At 39.4% G+C, this 20056-nt stretch overlaps 1 protein-coding gene across 1 annotated transcript in view; it reads right to left on the bottom strand.

Annotated features, from left to right (window-relative positions):
- Nucleotides 1-18830: 18830 nt before the first annotated feature.
- Nucleotides 18831-20056, bottom strand: part of gabra6b (gamma-aminobutyric acid type A receptor subunit alpha6b) — a 28635-nt gene continuing 27409 nt past the window's right edge. Inside the window, exon 7 of the mRNA XM_048603467.1 lies at nt 18831-19663. Coding sequence (XP_048459424.1) covers nt 19382-19663 — 282 coding nt within the window. The 3' untranslated portion in view covers nt 18831-19381. The remainder of the gene's footprint in view (nt 19664-20056) is intronic.

The following is a 20056-nucleotide window of genomic DNA, read 5'->3' as shown; positions in this document are numbered from 1 at the left end:
ATCAACATTTTTCTCCATTGACTTCCAATCTTTCATTATTTAATTATGTATCATGCTGTATCTTTGTGAGTATCAAAATTATTCCACACTCTGCTGACCAGCTCATCAACCAAATAAAACAATTTTTTTTTTCTTTTCCAGAATAACTTTAGGTACAGATCAAGAAGTTTTCAGCAGGTCAGAAACTCATGAGGTAGCATTAGCATGCATTCAAACATGAGATAAATGCTCAGAAGAAGAGGGATATTGACTCCTCAGCCTCTCCTATTCTTAGAGGAATAGAAAATGATTTGCACAATTTTCCTGGCTTCAAAGTAGCATTTTTGAGCACCTCCTCAAACTGTACTTGAGCATCTGTCTTGGATTTATTCTTAATACCTGGAGTGGGCCTTGAAACCAAAAGCTTATGGCAAACTGATATTATAAACTAAGTCACAGTTGTCACTACTACTTGGAAGAATAAGGGGAGCAGTCCCAACAGGAAGTTCAAAGAACAGTACAGGACAAGAACATACCCTTCGGCCCACTAAGCTTGACCCAAAATATGATGCCTTTCCAAACCAAAAACCCCTTTCCTCTATGAGATCCAAATTGCTCTATTCCCTGCCTATTCATGTATATGTCAAGATGTCTCTTAAACGTTATGATAGAATCTTCTTCGACCACCTCCTCTGGCTGTGTATTCCAGGCATTTACCACCTTCTGTACAAAAATTCTTGCCTCTTGCATCTCCTTTAAAACTTTTCCCCCTTTTTACTTTAAGCTTATGTCCACTAGTAATTGACATTTCTACCCTGGGGAAAAAGACAATCTATTCTATCCATGCCTCACATAATTTTGTAAAACTCTATCAGGTCACCCCACAGCCTTTGATGTTCAAGTGAAAACAAACCAAGTTTGTCCAATCTCTCCTCATAGCTAATGCCTTTCAAAGCAGGCAACATCCTGGTAAACCTCTTTTCTATCCTGTCCAAAGCCTCCACATCCTTCCGGTAGCATGGCAACCAGAACTGTACCCAATATTCCAAATGTGGCCTAACTAAAGTTCTATACATCTGCAATGTGACTTGCCAATTTTTATACTCTGTATCCTGACAAATAAGGGCAAGCATGCCATACGTCTTCTTCATCACTTTATGCACTTGTGTTGCCACTTTCAGGGAACTATGGACCTGTACACCTAGATCCCTCAGTATGTCAATACTTGCAAAGCATCTGCTGTTTACTGTATATATTGTACCATGATGGTAAGTTGCCCTCCAAGCCGTATAACATCTTGAGTTAGAATTATATCACCATTCCTTCTCTATCACTGGTTAAAAAATCTGGAATACCATCCCTAACAGCAACTCACCATCTCAAGGATAGTTAGACAGGGGAAACAAATTATGGCCTTACCAACGATGCCCATATCCTCTAACAGAATGAAAAATGTTGAGAAAGAACTTAACAAGACATATCTTTGACTTTATAATTGGAGGCATCAAATTAAAAAAAAATGCTTTGGTGAGCTGTAGTGATTGTAACAAGGTCAGCCATCTGGATTGGGGCTATTAATCTGGTCCAATCAGGGAGCCCTGGTTGACAGATAGAAAAGGGAGTGTCAGAAATGTTAATACTCTGATAGCTGACTCTGAAAGCTGGCAGTACTAAAGTCAAGGACTGTTCATGTGTAAATAAAGGGTGACTTGGTGACAGGATACCAGTTTCTATGGAGTTATTTCAGAACAGTGATAAAACATTTGTTCAGCATTGATTGGAGCTGGGAGGGCATGAATACTGACATTAGCATCATTGAAGGAGCCAGTAGCACCAGTATCGAGACCATGATCATTATAATCCGTCTTTGCTGGGTCGGCCTTCTGCTTAGGATGCCTAAGTTCCAACTGCCAATGTAAATCTTCTTCACCCAACTCAGGGAAGGCATTTGAGCAAGAGAAGGATAAAAGAAGTGCTTCAAAGATACTCTGAAGGCTTACCTTAAGAATTGCAACATAAATGTCAGTGCCCAGAAGATCCTCATTCAGGTGAAACTGACTTTGGGACACTCCTTTAATAAAGGAACATAATTGTTTGACTTGTAAAGTAAAGCTGGATAGGCTGGGGCATTTTTCACTGGAGCGAAGGAGATTGAGAGGCAACCTTATAGAAGTTTATAAAATAATGAGAGGAATAGGTAGTTGTCTTTTCCCTAGGGTGGGGATTTCAAGACTTGGGGGCACATTTTTAGGGTGAGAGGAGAACGATTAAAAAAAAGACATGAGGGGAATATTTTTACGCAGTGGTTGGTTCACGTGTGGAATGAACTTCCTGAGGAGGTGCTGGATGTGGCTACAATTACAATGGCCAAAAGACATTTGGATAAGTACATGAATATGAAAAGTTTGGGGGGATATGGGTCAGGACCAGGCAGGTGAGACTAGTTTAATTTGAGATTACGTTGGGCATAGATTGGTTGGGCGAAAGGTTCTGTATCCATGTCATGTGCCTCTATGACTCTATAACACCCATTGGGAAGAAGAGGAATGGGAAAGGAGCCTGAGAAGGAAATGATAGTGATCTTGAGTCCAAGGACCAATTCTTCCTCTTGAAAAGGCCTAGAAAATGTATGATGAATATTTGGCCCTTGGATCAGTTTCATCAGCCACACAAGGACACATAGAGCCCATGACCAGTGACATGGAATTTCCTAGGTGGAAAATCATATCCATTAGTGAGTCATTTCCTAAGGCTAGGCTGAATTTTACCAAACTCAAGATGTCAATTTTGTGGAGTTTCACAGAGAGTTTCTCTCAATGAGCTCTAGCGACTTCTCATGCAATCCTTTGCAGTTTGCATCACCAAATCGCTATGTTGCCCTCTTCATGCTCTTGCACACTCACCAATGGCTAAAGAACTTGCCATTGCTAGAAACTCCCAGAATACCCAGAGCCTGCATGTTAGTTAAAAGCACAGCCACTCACCAAGTTAAGCACGTGATGGGAGGGGAATTAAAAAAAACACTTGAGGACCTATAATTGGCATGGCTATTACGTCATCGCAAATACAAGCACACTTGTAAATGTATTGCTATTTTGCGTCAACATCCATCTGATCATCTGTCATTGTAACTGCAACTACAAGAATCAAGCAGCGTAGGCTCCCAATCTGTTGTATTTTGTTAGAACGTGGCTTAAGAGAGTGCTACTCTTTCTTTAACACTCAGCATAACATTACACTACCTCGCTGTTCTATGTCAGTGCATCATATGCTGGAAAGTCTTCAAACACTTGAAAATGTTTTCTTTTGCTGCTGTTCAATAAAAGAAAAAAGACAATAAAAAAAAACAGCTGCATTTGATTCTGCAACAATAAATCTATAGCCAATAAATGACTGCTCCTAGTCCACATCTACTGGAAATGGGTGTCAATTAAGTATTGTCTGTTCTGTTGCATCTGATGTTGCAGTGTTCTATCATGCTGAAAGTAATATTCCTCCTTGTAATGTCATCAGCTCACTTCTCAGAAGACCGCTGCTGCCCTCCAAGCTCTGCAACATCTAATGCATTTCCTCTTTGCCTTTTCCAGTTGTACAGAGCACAGCATGCCTGGATTATGCAGTATGATCTGTCTGCATTGAATGGAAAATACTAGCCCCAGCCAATTCTCATTTTGTCCTCTTGATGGTGACGCTTGACGAAGAATTGGCTCTATTGCATATTTTCTTGACCTCAGTTTAGTAGGTTGCATAATGGAGTCACCAGCTATGGATACAGAAGATAGATCTCCCCAGTGACTATCCTTGTAAGGCCTCCAGCCCTTGAAAAGAAGCAATAACATAAGAGTGCTCAAAGATATAGATATAATAGCAGCTTCCAGGGTACCTAATGTAGACTTCTGTGATGTGATACTGATGACTTATACATTCATGAATTGGAATAGTTTCAGTTAATGAAGTCAGCTGCATTATGGTATGATGTTCTCAATGTAATTTGTACAATCAATAGTTCCCTGCACCTGGGGGAAAACATTTATGTTGCCAATACGTACTTCCCAGGATGTACCACTATCCTACCATAGGGAAATGATAGGAAGCAATGTGATAGTAACAGCCTTAATATACTTGTAAATTGAAAGTTGAGAATCCTTCACAGGTCCCCAGTCTATCCTTGGAAGCAATTAATTACATAAGAGTTTAATGCAGCTGTCGCTTTGATGCTACCAGGGCAGATTGGTTACAGAGATAGTAGGAACTGCCGATGCTGGAGACTCTGAGATAAAAAGGTGTAGAGCTGGATGAACACAGCAGGCCAAGCAGCATCAGAGGAGCAGGAAAGCTGATGTTTCGGGTCTAGACCCTTCTTCAGAAATGCCCACTGCTTCAGGTTGCATGTCCCACACCAGCAATTGGCATAGTTTTCTGATAGTGAGCAATGCAGCTCACTCATTTGGCGGAAATGACGACTAGGACAACAGACTGGACATCCTATATTTTCTCTGATTTCATGGGGCACCTTCAGCTATGCTTCTTTATGTGGAGGCTGTTTGGCAGTCGCTGGAGGGTGCTGCTAGTCATGGGTTTGCTGGAGCATCCGTTCCCCCTTTACTTCTCTACACCTTCATAGCACCATGGCCACAGTGCTGATGACCCCTTTTTTGGCTAGATCCATTGGGAATGATTCCTATTAACCTGTATGGGGAATATCAGAATCATACAGATTCTTAGTCATGTGAACTGTCTGCATTCTAATCACATATAAATAATATTGTGTTTAGCACATTCTTCCATACTGTGGTACATGAAGAACACTGTCAAAGAGATCCACTGAATGCCACTACATGGACATTTTACATACGAGACCTTATTCTGTCGTAAGCAGCTCAAGCCATTCCTCACAGTGCAGTAAGAGGTTGTAAGTGCAGTAGGGTTACTGATATCTTGTCTGCAATATCATCCAAGAAAGGCAGAAATGCATATACTTGTTTGTTTACAAATACTTGTAGTTCACCATAAGAGGAAATCAGCTCCAAGTCCTTATGCAGACAATGGATTGTCATTGTGAATTCAGGCCATAGGTTAGATTTTAAAGGTCATCTATGATTGTTTTAGTTACACAGAGATCACAATGATCAATCAATGACATGGTCAAGATTGCTTGTGGCAAGAACTTGTATCTCATGCAGTTGGACACTGCATCCATTTAACATACACGGTGCTAAGATTACAGGTGACTTAAACCCGAACTGTACAACTGCCTGAATAATGCAATTGTCCATTGAAGGGCAATATATCATACATAAATAGAGGCCACATGCTCCAACAGAAAAAGCATTTACTCCATCAACTCCGATAGTGATTGCACCCATTTTCCACTCCTATTGCACATCTATGATTCAGATGAAGATGGAAGGCAACATTGGTCACACTTGGTAAAGCGAGTTGTAGGCTCAGCCTTGTAATCTAGGGCCTACCCTGAACCTCCATGCTCCTTTCTTCCTTTCAATCCCTGTCCACCCCACCAGTTCTGAGCTTCCACATGTTTTGATCAAACATTTTCACTTACGTTTCAATTTCCTGTTTCCTGATCCTTCAGCTTAGCCATACCATCATGCTGAATTGTCTCCCAATCAAAACCAGGGTGATTATGACCATCAATGATCACGCCTTCCCCACTTCCCCCACCACCCCCCCAAACCTACAGTAACCTATGTACTCCAATGCAATGTTCTCTTCCATTCCCCACCCGTTATAGTTGTGTTGGGCCCCCTTTGTAATTATTGTCCCCTCTGTATCCCAACATGCTGCATTCAATCCCCACAATTGACTTCCCAGCTTCTTACTAAAGCAGAAGCCTCTGATACCCTACCCCCTTGATTTTCATTGAGCTGACCTCCAGGAGGTACAGATCACTGACCACCTTGTATGGATAGCCCTGGCTGATGAGTGACCAGGCCGTTGACTGATCATTGTCCATGTTTCTCCATGACTGACACGCTACAAATGTCTAGAATGGTTGAACTGAATCTGCTGAAATAGTTGTCGTCTTTCTCACCACATGGACTGTAGAGATGCAGAACCCTGACCCTGGCCACCCAAAGTGGTTAGTTGACTGTGTCTAAGACCTAGGACTGGCATCGTACCCTACCCTGACGGACTATGGCATCACCTCCTGACTGACAACAGTCTGCCTCGACTTGGTCAACGACTACTCCCTTAGGCTTTGATACATGGCCATGGCAATGGCTGAAGCACATTAAACATGCTTGCTGTGTAATGTATAGCATATGCTTTAGGTGTCATATTGATGTAGCTTTGTAACAGATAGCAACCTGTCTGTCCTTTTTGCTGATCACTGCTGACAATTATGATTAGCTGCCTGGGGTTGAGTCCACATTAGGCAGCAAGACAATACGGAAGTATTATGAGCGTTTAAGTTATGAATGAGATGGCAAAATGCAAAAAGGCAAGGCGAAGCAGAGATGCTATGTACATTCAAGTAGGCACAAAGTGAGTGAGTGCTAAGAGAGCATGTAAAGCACCCTGACGTATACAGTGGTCCAACTCATACGATGTGGGTGTTGCTTGCTAGGCCAGCATTTATTTCCCACCCCTCATTGCTTTGAGGGCAGTTAAGAGTCAATCTCACTGCTGTGGGTCTAGAGTTAAGCATACACTAGACCATGTAAGGCCAGCAGATTTCCTTTACTCAAAGCTTTTGCTATATGCAGTATGGCCTGGGAGCAGCATTACAGTGAAAGGTATCAGTGGACACCAAAGTGCAGTATGGAAGCAGAGAACTAGAGTCTACGTGAGTTAGAGATATGCCATGAAGATGTAATGAGGTTGGTCTGATGTCAACTTCAGTGGACAGAGATGCAAGTGGTTGCTGCCTACGGACAGTTCCTGAGATGTTGGGGACTGCTGTCCAAGATGGAGACCTGGAGGAACAAGCACCAAGTTGGAGCCACCAGCACCAAGTTGGAGCCACCAGGAAACTGTGCAGACTTTCATGTCTGGGATTGTTGCCATTTATGTTTTCTTTGGCACTTGGCGGAGGAGGAAACTGCATATAAATGAAGCAAGATTGGGTACTAATGAGATACCAAAGCATGCAAATAAGTTACTGAAATAGCAAAATTGTCATCTCACTGTTTCAGATCTATTTGCAGGATCAGACTTCTTTTTCTTGACATTGAGAATTTCATTTTTCAAAATTTGCCATATTTTACCAACTGACTCGTCATTGCTCACATTGTTCAGGGAACAGGAAAATTCAGTCCACTGTTTTTGGCACCACACTTTAAGAAGGATGTGATGACACTGTAGAGAGTAGAAAAAATTTATGAGAATTCATCAAATCATGAAGAACATCAGGTACATAAACAGGATGGAGAAGTTGAGGCAGTTATCAATGGAGAAGGCTGAATTGAGATTTGGCGGAGCTGTGTAAAATTATGTGGGGTCTGAACAGCATAGATAAGGCAAAATTGCTGGAAATGTCAAAATTAAAGGACACCAGTTTACTGGGACTGGCAAAAGAACAAGAGACGACAAAAGGAATTTCTTTTTTGTGTACCCAGTGGTTACAATTTAGAATGTAGAACCTGAGAACGTGGTGGAAATAGACTCAATCATGACTTTCAAAAGGCAAGTGGATAATTGTATAAAAAGAAAGAATTGCAGGTCTGTAGGGAATAGGATTGTGGATCTCGCTGAGTAGCTCTTACCGAGATCCAGGACAGATGAAAAGCTGAAGGCTTTTTCTGTACTGTTATTATTCTCGGACTGTATGAAATCATGGGCCAAGTTTTCCAATGAGAGGCAATCTTGCACACAATGCCACTCCTGTTTTTCTTTTTTATGAAATAAGAGAATTCCTCCATGTTTCTGAAAGGAGATTTACCTCCAATATGTGGAGACAAACTACTAATCTGACAATTCTTTCATTGAACAAAACTGCCAGAGGAAGGCAAACCATATTCCCTTCTCACAAGTCAAATGCTGTATTGTGAAATTTAGAGGTCCTGAAAGCTACTTTGACAAGTGTGATGTTAGAGTGCCAAGGATAGGGTGTCAGATGGGTAAGGGGGTGTAGGGTGCCAGGTAAGTAAGGTCCCAGGTAAGTAGAGTGAGAGAAAAACAGGAAGCCAATTAGGAGGGATTACAGCTGAGGAGTAGCGTGTCAGGTTAATAGAGTGCCAGTTACATAGGGTACCAGGTTGGTAGGATGCCAGGTGGAATGGGGTAGAGATCCAGCATGTGAAGTAGGTCAGGTGCCAGCTGTAGGGTTAGATGCCTGGTTGGTATGAAGCTAAGTGGTATGGAGCTAGGGTGCCAAGTGGGTAGAGTGCCAGGATGCAAGGTAACAAGGTAACTAATACAATGTGCGAGATGATGCCGTAGAGTGGCAATTTTTGTTCCAGCGGTAGTAGAGCACCAAAAAGGGCACATGCGTGGCCAACAGGCCCATGTCGGATCACTTAACAAGAAAGACCATAAAGTTGAGCACATTTTCTTTGTTTCTTTATTTTTCAATCTTTATATTCTATGTTTTGGGTTTTTTTTGTGTGTTTTAAGATGGCACCAGACAGTTGGGACACAAGACAACACTTATTACTATAGTTTTTAACAAAATACACATGATAAGAAATAAATAAATTAAATTAAATCAAATCAAATCAGATCAAATCAAATCAACGTTTAGGGGCGGGTCAGAGTAGATGGGAGAAACTGAATCTGGTAATCAGGTTTTGTCTGACAGTGGAAGAAGCAAAAATGTCGAGTGGGTCCGGTGGGCCAAATCTGGTGGGCCACGTGAATGTCTGGTCAGGTCTGTCAGGAGAGGGTGAGTCAGATCCAGTAAGTTCAGGTTGGGTTTTGGGGAGGACGTGTTAGGTCGAGTCTGACGGGGGAGGAGGGGGATTTGAGTTGGGTCTGGCTGAGGAGGGGTTGGGGCTGGAATCAAGTCAGGTCTGGCAGAGGGCATGGTTGTCAGGTTCCAGGTCTGGTCCACTCGGGGATGGAGAATTGGGTCACGTTTGGTAAGCAGTGTGGAATGGAGTCAGGTGCAGCAGTGACTGGGAGAAATATGGTCAAATCCCAGGGTTGATGGTGGGCAAGTTGTTGGAGGGAATCCTGAGGGATGGGATTTACATGTTTTTGGAAAGGCAAGGACTGACGAGGGAGAGTCAACATGGCTTTGTCCGTGGGAAATCATGTCCCACTAACTTCATTGAGTTTTTTTGAAGAAGTAACGAAGAGGATTGATGAGAGAAGAGCAGTGGATGTGATCTATATCGATTTCATTTGGTATGCTTGCGTTTATTGGTCAGGGCATTGAGGAGAGAAGTTGGGAGGTCATGTTGAGGCTGTACAGGACATTGGTTAAGCGACTTTTTGAATACTACGTGCAATTCTGTTCTCCCTGCTATCGGAAAAATGTTGTGAACTTGAAAGTGTTCAGTAAAGATGTTTAAGGATGCTGCTAGGGTTGGAGGGTTTCAGCTATAGGGAGAGGCTGAATAAGCTGGGGCAATTTTTTCTGGAGTGTCAGAGGCCGAGGGGTGACCTTTGTAAAGGTTTATAAAATGAAAAGGGGCATGGAGAGGGTAAATAGACAAGGTCTTTTCCCAGGGGTGGAGCAGTCCAAAACTAGAGGTCATAGGTTTAAGGTGAGAGGAGAAAGATATAAAAGGGACCTAAGGGGCAACTTTTTAACACAGAGGGTGGTGCATGTATGAAATGAGCTGCCAGAGGAAGTGGTGGAGGCTGATACAATTATACCATTTTAAAAGGCATTTGTTTAGGTATATGAATAAGAAGGGTTTAGAGCGATATGAGACAAATGCTGGCAACTGGATCAAGATTTATTTAGGATATTTGGTCGGCCTGGACAAGTTGGTCCAAGAGGTCTGTTCTGTGTTGTACATCTCTATGGTACTATGACTCTATGGCTCAGGGCACAATCCACTGGGTTGGTGGTGGGCAAACAGATCAGTCCAGCAGGGATTGAGTGAGTAGAAATCAGAACAGTTGGGTATGTCGGGGTAGAGGGAAAAAGCGGGTCAGGAACAAACCTTGGAGGAAGGATGGGAATCGGGTCCAGTAGGGTCTGTTTAAAAACTTACTCAGGAGTTAGACTGTGTATTTAAGTCTAACCTTTCCTGACTCTTTTACTTAATTTCATCAGAATGCTCGGAAGTCCCCAATTTAAATGGGTTCCAGACATAGGGTTTAATTTCCTGGGCAATTCCTTTGGAATCTGCTGTGATGGGATTTTCACAAAGTCCCGTGCACAATTCCTATCAATGCTAGAATAACGACTGTTTAGCCAGTGAAAAATCTGGGTCCGTGTGTGCATATTTTCTCATTATATATTGGCTTTGTGTGATTGTCAATGCATCCACTCAGTCAAAAACCCATTGTCAATGACTGAATAGACATTTTACAAAACACTTTCCTCAATGAAAGTGAAGATATTTATTCTAATACCACTTTTATTACCAATAAACAGACAAGAAAATAATAAAGTGAATAAAGAGGACACCACAAATTCTCACACATAGATATACTTAATAAAACAAATTGAGTTATAGATTTTATTTTTAATCAAGAAACCAAACATAGGAAGTTATAACATTCTCAACAACTTGAAACTGATCATCACAGCATTGTCCTGCATTTTAAAACTAAGTATTTTTAAGGTAAACAGAATCAAATCACAGGAAGGTCGAAATCCAAAGTTATTGCAATTTCCACAATGGTGAAAATGAACTATAATGTCTTACATCAACAGCACAGTGGAAAATGAGCATTCAAACACATTGAACAGTTTCCCCATTTCTCAATGATTGTGAGATTGTGCAAATGAAAAACTTTTTTCTACACCATGCATTAATTTAGGTAATTTTACGAAGAGGCCCCACTATCGTGATATTACTTTCATTTAAAAAAATCAAACTGAGAATTCTGATGTAAGATTCCACAGAATGTAAATTTTACTAAGTCCCCTGAAGCTCACAATAGTAGGGAATCTCAATGATTTTCACTGATGCATTTTACATTGAGGCTAAAAGGTTCTGTGTAAATAATGTGGTTTCCAAATGAAATAACTCCAAAGAGGCCAGTATCCCATCACCAAGTCACTCTTTATTTACACATGGAGAGTCCTTGACATTGATCCAGCTCCCTTAGAGCCAGCTCTCAGAGTGAACAGGATATCTGATACTCCTGTTCATATCTGTCAGCCAGGGCTCCCTGATTGGATCAGATTGACAGCTTCAATCAGGAAACTCATATTCTATGAGGTACACCTGATTGACTTTGTTATAATCACTATATCTCTCTCCCGCTGAGTCCAAGGGCATAGGCTAGTTCTTTTTTTTCATAACTCCTCCTGGAGCACTTTAGCACCGGGTCACGTTCCTCCAACTCTGCCTTTGATATGGGCGTCGAGTAATGCACAGTAGCTCACCTCTTACACCCCAGCATCTCGGAAGAAAGTCATTCTCTTCTTCAGGCGGCAATGACATCGTGGTGGCAACATCCATTGTGTCCATCTCAGATTCTGAAGTATCTTCAATATACGATGGAGACAGAAATGTCATGGGTTCTGAAATTGTCACAAAGGCTGTTGAGGATCCCAGCACATTTTCCTCCTGTACCATTTGCAAGTTTGTAACTTTCATATGGTCCGCATGCTTGTTCAGGACTGTCACACCTACCCAAACTTTATACGTCACTGGACCATTCCCATGGTTCCTCACCAAACCTTCTCCCCTGAAGTAAACTGTGGCTCTTGCTTAATAGAGTCTTCTGTCCAGCATTGGTGTTCCTGATGTCATTTCACCCTCCCGTCCCAGATTCCTCTGTTCAGGATATGTCCTGAGTGAGGCTATGCAATTATCTTCACTCAAGTGATGTTCCCCAAGCTCAGTCGGACTGAGTTACAAGGACCTACAACAGAGATTGAAACACCGAGTAGACGGATCACCTCATTCTATCCAGTCAACCTCGATACCCTCAAGAACATAAAAATCAGTGACAACGAGATTATGGTATCCTTTGACGTCACAGCTTTATTCACATCAATTGACATCCCACTAGCCAAAGAAACAGTGGCCACATTACTACAGGAAACAGCAATACAGACTAGCAACTCCATCAGCAAGGACAACATACTTAAATTACTAGACTTCTGCCTCACCACACACTTTGTCTTTAATGGTCAAATATACAAACAGATTAATGGTATACCAGTGGGGTCGCCAATCTCAGGACTCATTGTAGAAGCAGTCATGCAAAGACTAGAACACACCACCCTCCCCCACATTCAACCTAAACTGTGGATCCGGTACATAGACGACACATTTGTCATTATTAAACGCAACAAATTAGAGACCCACCACCTCATCAACAGCGTATTCACAGGGATTAAATTCACAAGGGAAGAAGAAACCAACAATCAACTTCTGTTTCTGGATGTTAAGGTAGAACAACTGACAAACAGGGAGTTCCAAATCTCAGTATACAGAAAGGTAACTCATACAGATCAAATCCTCAACTTCCACAGCAACCACCCCAACATCCACAAACAAAGCTGCATTAGGGCACTATTTAAATGGGACAGGACATACTGCAACACCCCAGAATTACACCAGGAAGAAGAACACTTATACAAGATCCATGCTTTAATCTGATATCCCTGCAACTTCATCCACAGATGCCGACATAACAGACAACCGGAGGACACAGTATGACCTAACACACTTACCACACATCCCTGCATCAGGAACATATCGGAACTGACAACAAGACTCCTGAGACCACTAGGAATCATGGTGGTCCACAAGCCCACAGCCACTCTATGACAAACACTTACAAGGATGAAAGACCCCATTCCCACAACATGCAGAACAAACGTAGTTTACAAAATACTATGCAATGACTGCCACAAACATTACATTGGACAGACAGGAAGGAAACTAGCCATCAGAATACATGAACATTAGCTAGCAGCAAAACGGCATGCCAAACTCTCCTTAATATCGGTACACTCAGACAATGAAGGTCATCAATTTAACTGGGACAAGGTAACCATAGTAGCCCAAGCCAAACATAGACATGCACAGGAATTCCTAGGGGCATGGTTCTCTACCCATACTTCAAATCAACAAACATATAGAATTGGACCCCATATATAAACCCATACAGATTAAAACCAGAAATGACAGTACTCACCATAACAGACTGGACAGTATAAATTCCAAGCAGAGTAGAATAACATTGCTTCATTGGAGGCTCCACTGATGATGTCACCTAGCATGGTGACGAAACTTTTGAACAAAAACAAGCCAACTCGGCGAGCAAGTCAACAACCTCACTCCCCTGGTTCTCGAACTGCTGAATAAAACTGATAGCATTTCAGAATTACAGGAGTCTTGGTGACATAATATTCCATAGCTAAATTCATCAATTCTTGAAAGGTTTTAGTTTCTGGTGCCTCAGGGAAAGTTAGGCACCTCATCGCCAAAAAAGCTGTGGGCCTACAACTGTCAGGAGAATTAATGGTTGTTTTTCATATCCTCCAATGTCATTTGCCTGGGGAAAGAAAAACACATTCTTTTCAAATACTGGGCCTAGTCTTTGACAGCTGGATCGAATTAGTCAAACTTCCCAAATAATAGCATGATGCCAGAAATGCTTACCCAACTCAAAGATGACTCCAGGGAAACTGTTATCCCGTCACCAAGTCTCCCTTTATTGACCCATGGAGAACCCTTGATACTGATCCAGCTCCCTCAGAGCCAGCTCTCAGAGTGTACAGGATGTCTGACTCTCTTGTTCTTAACTGTCAGCCAGGGCTCCCTGATTGGACTCGATTAATCGACCCAATAAGGGAACTCATATTCTATGAGGTCCACCTGGCTGACCTTGTTACAATCACTACACCAAACATTATGGAGTGTCAGCAATTGTGTCAAAAGGAAGTAGTTCCACAAAAATTCTTTAACCAATGTTTGAATTGTAACACAGCTCAGTTTTTAATTCTGCTATAAATTTTAATCCTAATCATTCTATTCGTAACTTCTAATGACACAATCCAGCTATTGAGGTTTAATTATTTCTAACTGTGGAACAGAACTAAACTAACATTAGTTGATGGCATCTTAAGCAGAGTACTTTGGATATGTGCATGGTAATTCAGTTCCCGTGTATCAGCAAATTCAACAGTTCTGTCATGTTCTTCCCAGTGATGACATTAGCTCTCACTGTTCAAATAAAATAGAAATAACAAAAAATCATTAACTGGTTTACATGTTATAATGCTCTGATGATAAGAGACCATTTTAGATGAGCTGAAATCCTTTAAAATGTATCATAAATAACAAAACTAAGTTTACATTTTCTGGTCACCCACACTCCTCTAGACTTACTAAGTAGTTCAAAGGCAGCTCAATCTCACCTATCAACAGCCAGTCTCTGCCATTTTCTTTACATCTATCTTGAATGAATAGTTTGCTGTAATTAAATACCAGGTGTTTGGATTGTGCTTCTCTGCAATGTTGAGGGTGGGGTGGAGTGAGTTGGCGAAGGAATGGGTTGACTTATTCCACTTTCAATTAAAATGCCTCAAATTAAAGAGTAAACTCAACAGTCTGAAAATTCCTGCTCCACCATTTCAATAATCTCATGGCTGATCTGACACTCCTCACATCTGCTTTACTTCCCTTTCCCCGTTATCCTTAATTCCCCTACTGATGAAGAATGTACCTATCTCAGCCTTCAACATACACAAAGACTCTGCCTCTACATGTCTCTGTGGCAAGGAGTTCCAAAGATTTAAACACTCTAATAGAAGATATTCCTCCTCATTTCAGTCTTAACTTGGCACCCCTCTATTCTGAGACTATACCTCTGATCCTAGACTCTCCCATGAGGGAAAACATCCTCTCATCATTTACCCTGTCAAGGCCCTTAAGAATCTTATATGTCTCAATGAGATCACATTTCATTCTTCCAAATTTCAATGAGTCCCAACTGATAGCACATTGTCCAGTTGCAGCAATACTTCCCTATTCTTATACTCCATCTCCTTGAAATAAGGGCCAACATTCTATTAGCCTTCCTGATTTCCTGCTGTGCACCCGTGTGCTAGTTTTCTATGTTTTGTGCCATAGAACCATAAGCCTTAACGAGAGAATGAATATTTTTGCTTTCTAAGTAGAAACATGCTTGCTGCTATATTCAATGTGTAGGCGAGAAAGGCATGTTTTATACAGCTATTGTACTTATCCAAAATATTAAACAAATGAGTTATTCTATCATCTATCTACCTTCTCCTGTTTTTAAGTATTGAATCCCCATGTTTTGCTGCCTGTATAACTGTAGCAAGCAGCAAATCGCAGAGATGCATATTAAGATAAATATCAGCTTTTATCTAACACTTAAGAATTCTGTTCATATGTGACTAAACTTATATGTTTTCCTCACATATATGCAAAGACTGACAATTTTACATGTGGTAACTTAATATGAATGAGTTATCAGCTTTTGCCTGCCATATAATGTACACTGCAGGGAATGAACATTGAGAATTAAATGCTACCAGCTTGAATCAATCATCAACTTTCATCAAATACGTACTACTCTGACATGTTAACATCCTTTTCTTATGCATATTGTTTACAGAATATTTTTTCAGTGTTAAGAAGACATAAAAATAAACACTTGTGAAAAGACAATTTCTTATGCAACGATATACATGTCACCAAGAAAAAAAAAACAAATATACATTTAATCTAGAAAACTAGCTTTTTTAAAATATATAGCATCTTTCATTTGCAAAACAAACCTCAAAAGTAGAGTGATCTCAAAAAAAGAAAAAGGGACAAGATGCATTAAAACATGCCAACAGTACTCAATGTAATTTCCATTTGATGTTACATGAAAGGAAAGACTGGGCGCATGCAAATACAAAAATAAAAAATATTTATTTGGTCGTGGAATAGAGGTCTTGTTCATATCGATCTGTCAATTTGTTTATGTTCAGTTAATTCTGTTAAAATTCATCTTGTAAAATAGTCTGGGAAGAGTTACTTTTCTGATATATCAACTCAAACATTACAACTCACTAACTAGCAAATAGCATCAGTATATTTTCTGTTTCAACTTCTGAATCTCCATGTTTTTCATCTAATTCCCTACATTCATCTACATTTGCTTGTTTATGCATTGGCCTATTTCTTGACTAGGCTCTGTGACTACTCTTCTGTCAATACACTTTTCTTAGAGGCATATTTCTCTTCAGAATTAAAATTTAAATTCAAAGCTTAGGCTTTTGGAAATTTAGATTATAAAATAGTCATCATTTAAAGTAAAACTGTTTTTGAAAAAAATGTCCTATTATCAATTTGGCACATCTGAAATATTTTCCAGTGTTAATTTGTCTTATATACAGCCTCAAACACTTTTTTTTTATTTTTCCTTTCAACGTTTAGTTAATTGAATAAACCAAAATAAATACTAGAAATATGCACATGGCAGGAAATCAATGAAATAACTTAATATATAGGAAAAAATAGTCTTGCATTATTTACACAAGTAGTTGGCCCATGTTACATCCCAATTTAATAGCAGAATGATATTGCCTGTAGAATCCATAATTTCTCATAGAACCACATATCACATATTACGAAAGGAATAAAGCAGTTTGTTATTTCATCATTGCTGGAAAAGCTCAGTTCTGAGGAAGGGTCACCGGACCCGAAACGTTAACTCTGTTTTCTCCTTCACAGATGCTGCCAGACCTGCTGAGCTTTTCCAGCAACTTTGTTTTTGTTCCTGATTTACAGCATCCGCAGTTCTTTTGGTTGTTATTTCATCATATTGGTTTTGTTGCTTTGGGGTATTTACTTGACTTACTTTTACTTTTTATTAATCAATGAAATCCAGTGACTTTATTACTGCATCTACCAAATAAAAGGCATTTTGCCACTACAACATATTGTAGAGAAAATCTCAATTATCTTGAAGACATCAGTTTATTAAATTAGAAAAAGTAGCAAATAGTTTTCAAAATTAATTGAACATAGTGAGTTGTATTTTCATTTTGTTGAATAAAAATATATCCTTACATGAAGAGAAAATGAGACTGTATTAAACTTTTCACAACAGAGCTATAGAATAGTTTGATATAAACATAGCAGTACAGACAGTTATCCCCTTAGAAAGGGATCAGGTGGAATTGGTCAGAAGGTGCTGCCCCAATAGTCTGAAAGAAGTAAATTGTTATTTGTATAATCTTTAACCTAAGGTTCTTTGAGAATCTTGTAATTTTAATTGTTAGCATGTCAGTACAGTTCTCCCTCACTGACAATGTATTAACTCCATTGGAGAGTGTTATCTGAACTTTATGCTTATTTTAAAAACACTTAATCCTTACAGAAATGAATGCATAATATTGCACATATATGGTGCTAAGTTTATACACGACCTTGGTCAGCCCAAAGTTGGAATACAGTTCTAGTTCTCAGAACTCTATTGTAAGATGTTTACTGGATATATAGAAAGAAAACAGTGAAAATTCACTAGAATAATACAGAAATAAAAGGCTACAGTCATAAAGGTGGCTTAAAATCAGACCCTTTTCTACTGAAACATAGGGGAGATCTGATAGAGGGTTTCATGGTTATGAAAATGTTCAAAATGAATTGTAAAAGATTGTTTCCAATAGGTGGTGAATTTGTAATAGATTCCTGGATCATTGTTGCATACTTATTTTCATAATTTAAAGCTGTGAAGTTAATTAAGTTCCAGTTCACTCGATTGGATTTGTATTCTTGCACTGAAACTTCCTTATATTCCATGCAAATAATAACTGATAATAACGCTCAAGAATCTAATATTTCAAAGCCCTAATGGCAGACATTTCTATTCTTCTGTAACGATTCAGGGAAGACAGTATGTTTATTGGGGCTCACCACTACTCCCATTGAATATCAAGTCTAGAGTCGAAAATCACTGAGGAAGACACTTAAACTGATCTTTACATAACATCAAGAGTGAACTTGTTCTTCAGCAGAAGCGCAAAATGACAAGAAATAAAATAAGCTGGCAATTCACTACTTTCTAATTTGTGTCAACTGAAAAGAAAAATATATTACTGTACAAGTAATTCATAAAGAAAATAATGTGAAAAGAAAACTAATTCTAACGGACTTCATTTCTTGACGATTCAGTCACAATCGATATAGGGTGACTCCATCTTTTTCGATTTCTGGAGTGTCATGAATAATCAATGGTACAAGTGCAAGAAAATAAAATCCTGAAGATATTTGAACAAAATTCCAAGAATTAATCTAAAGTAACAGTCTACGTTACTGATCATTTACTGGTTTGGATCTGTTTATCTCACAAAAAAAGGTAGTACTGCAGCTATGAGTCAAGGAAAAATTATGACATTCACTGCATTAAAAAAACTGAAAAAACAGTTGGTAATGAATCCAGTAAATTACAAGAAATTCCAATAAACTGTCAAGTTCACTGTGGCCTTCAAGTCATCTCAATGATGTTGTCAATATTCATTACTTAAGCAATGATACTTTTTAAAAACATTAGATATATCTAAACATTGAGTGTGCTTCATCTACACCTGTTTTTCATAAATAAATCCTAATGTTGAAGACTTGCCTCTCATTTAACTGTCATTCCTTCTTCAAGGTTGGATTTTTGAGGTGACATTTCTGCAATGTAATATTTTGATCCCTGTTTTCTAAAAAAATATATTTTACACAATTCTTTTTTTATCAAATTAAGGGTGTGAACAAATAAATCATTCAATAAAAATAAAATGTTATTATATATTGCAGTATTTTACTTCAAACCACAATGAGCACACAAAATAAATCTTCTCCAAAATATTCTCAGGACTGAACTAAAGAAAGTTAACAATATGTTACAAGATTCCAACACACAACCCACAGTATTTCCCGGTTTACAAGAGTCAAATCAAAACCAGCCTTGATAATATATTGAATAATATGGTAAAGTCATAAAATATTTGATAGGACAGGAGTGCAAAATATGAAAAGCAGAATCTGTCCACTAAATTCAGTTCTTCAAATGAGAAATTGTCCAGTTTACATCAAATTAAACTGTTGTAATTCTGTTTTATTCCTGTCTTTCTTCAGTGGATATTTTCAATTGTTATGTATTATAAAGAAATGATATGTAAAACAGTATTTCAACACTGTAACATATTTTGCCCCCAAGAAATTATGTTTTCATTTAACTGTGCACTGTGCATCTATTTTGTAAGAAAATCGATATATCCATTATTTTTGTATACATGATAATGCAATATTGTTTGATTGCACACACATGTAACATATGACATGGAAAGTTATATATTACTTCCCATTTCCATAGTGTCTTTTGAAAGGTATACAATCCAATACACCAGATTGAAAGCTCCAAATGATAACGGGAAAAGGATCCTGGCATACTGGTCTATCTTGCTGGTGCCAGTATGAGATTGTGGTTGAGCAGATGGAGGGAGACCAGGAGCAGAATACGAAATTGGTGGCACATTGCTGTTAGGATCTGGTTCTACATTGGCTGCTGACTCTTTCTGAGGTGCCATGGAGTTAAATCTTTTCTTTAAGTTGGAATTGGAATCAGAATGCTACAAAACAGAAATGAAAACATTTTTAGTAAACAGAGTGAAATTATCTTCTTTCTAGTAAAGTTATTATGGCCTGGTTTCAAGATTTGGAAGGAATAGGCTTCAGATTCCCAGGCTCTAGGCTGAAGATTTGGGAGGAGTCCATTTAGGGAGCATTAGCTGATCCACAGGCATTTAACAGCAAATGGAGTTCAAGGAAACCTGTTCAAGTTTGAATAATGATTCAGGAGCTACAGCTAGAAGGAGGAAAAGATCATATACAGAGGAAAGGATCTTTTCTTTATGCATCGTGACAGGAGTAATATAAAAAGAGATAACAAGGTGTAGAACTGGATGAACACAGCAGGCCAAGCAGCATCAGAGGAGCAGGAAAGCTGACGTTTTGGGTCTGGA

Source organism: Rhincodon typus, chromosome 12, assembly GCF_021869965.1.
Source record: "Rhincodon typus isolate 14 chromosome 12, sRhiTyp1.1, whole genome shotgun sequence".
NCBI lineage: Eukaryota > Metazoa > Chordata > Chondrichthyes > Orectolobiformes > Rhincodontidae > Rhincodon > Rhincodon typus.
The sequence above is the reverse complement of the archived record's forward strand: the minus strand, read 5'-3'. Positions and strand labels throughout refer to the sequence as shown.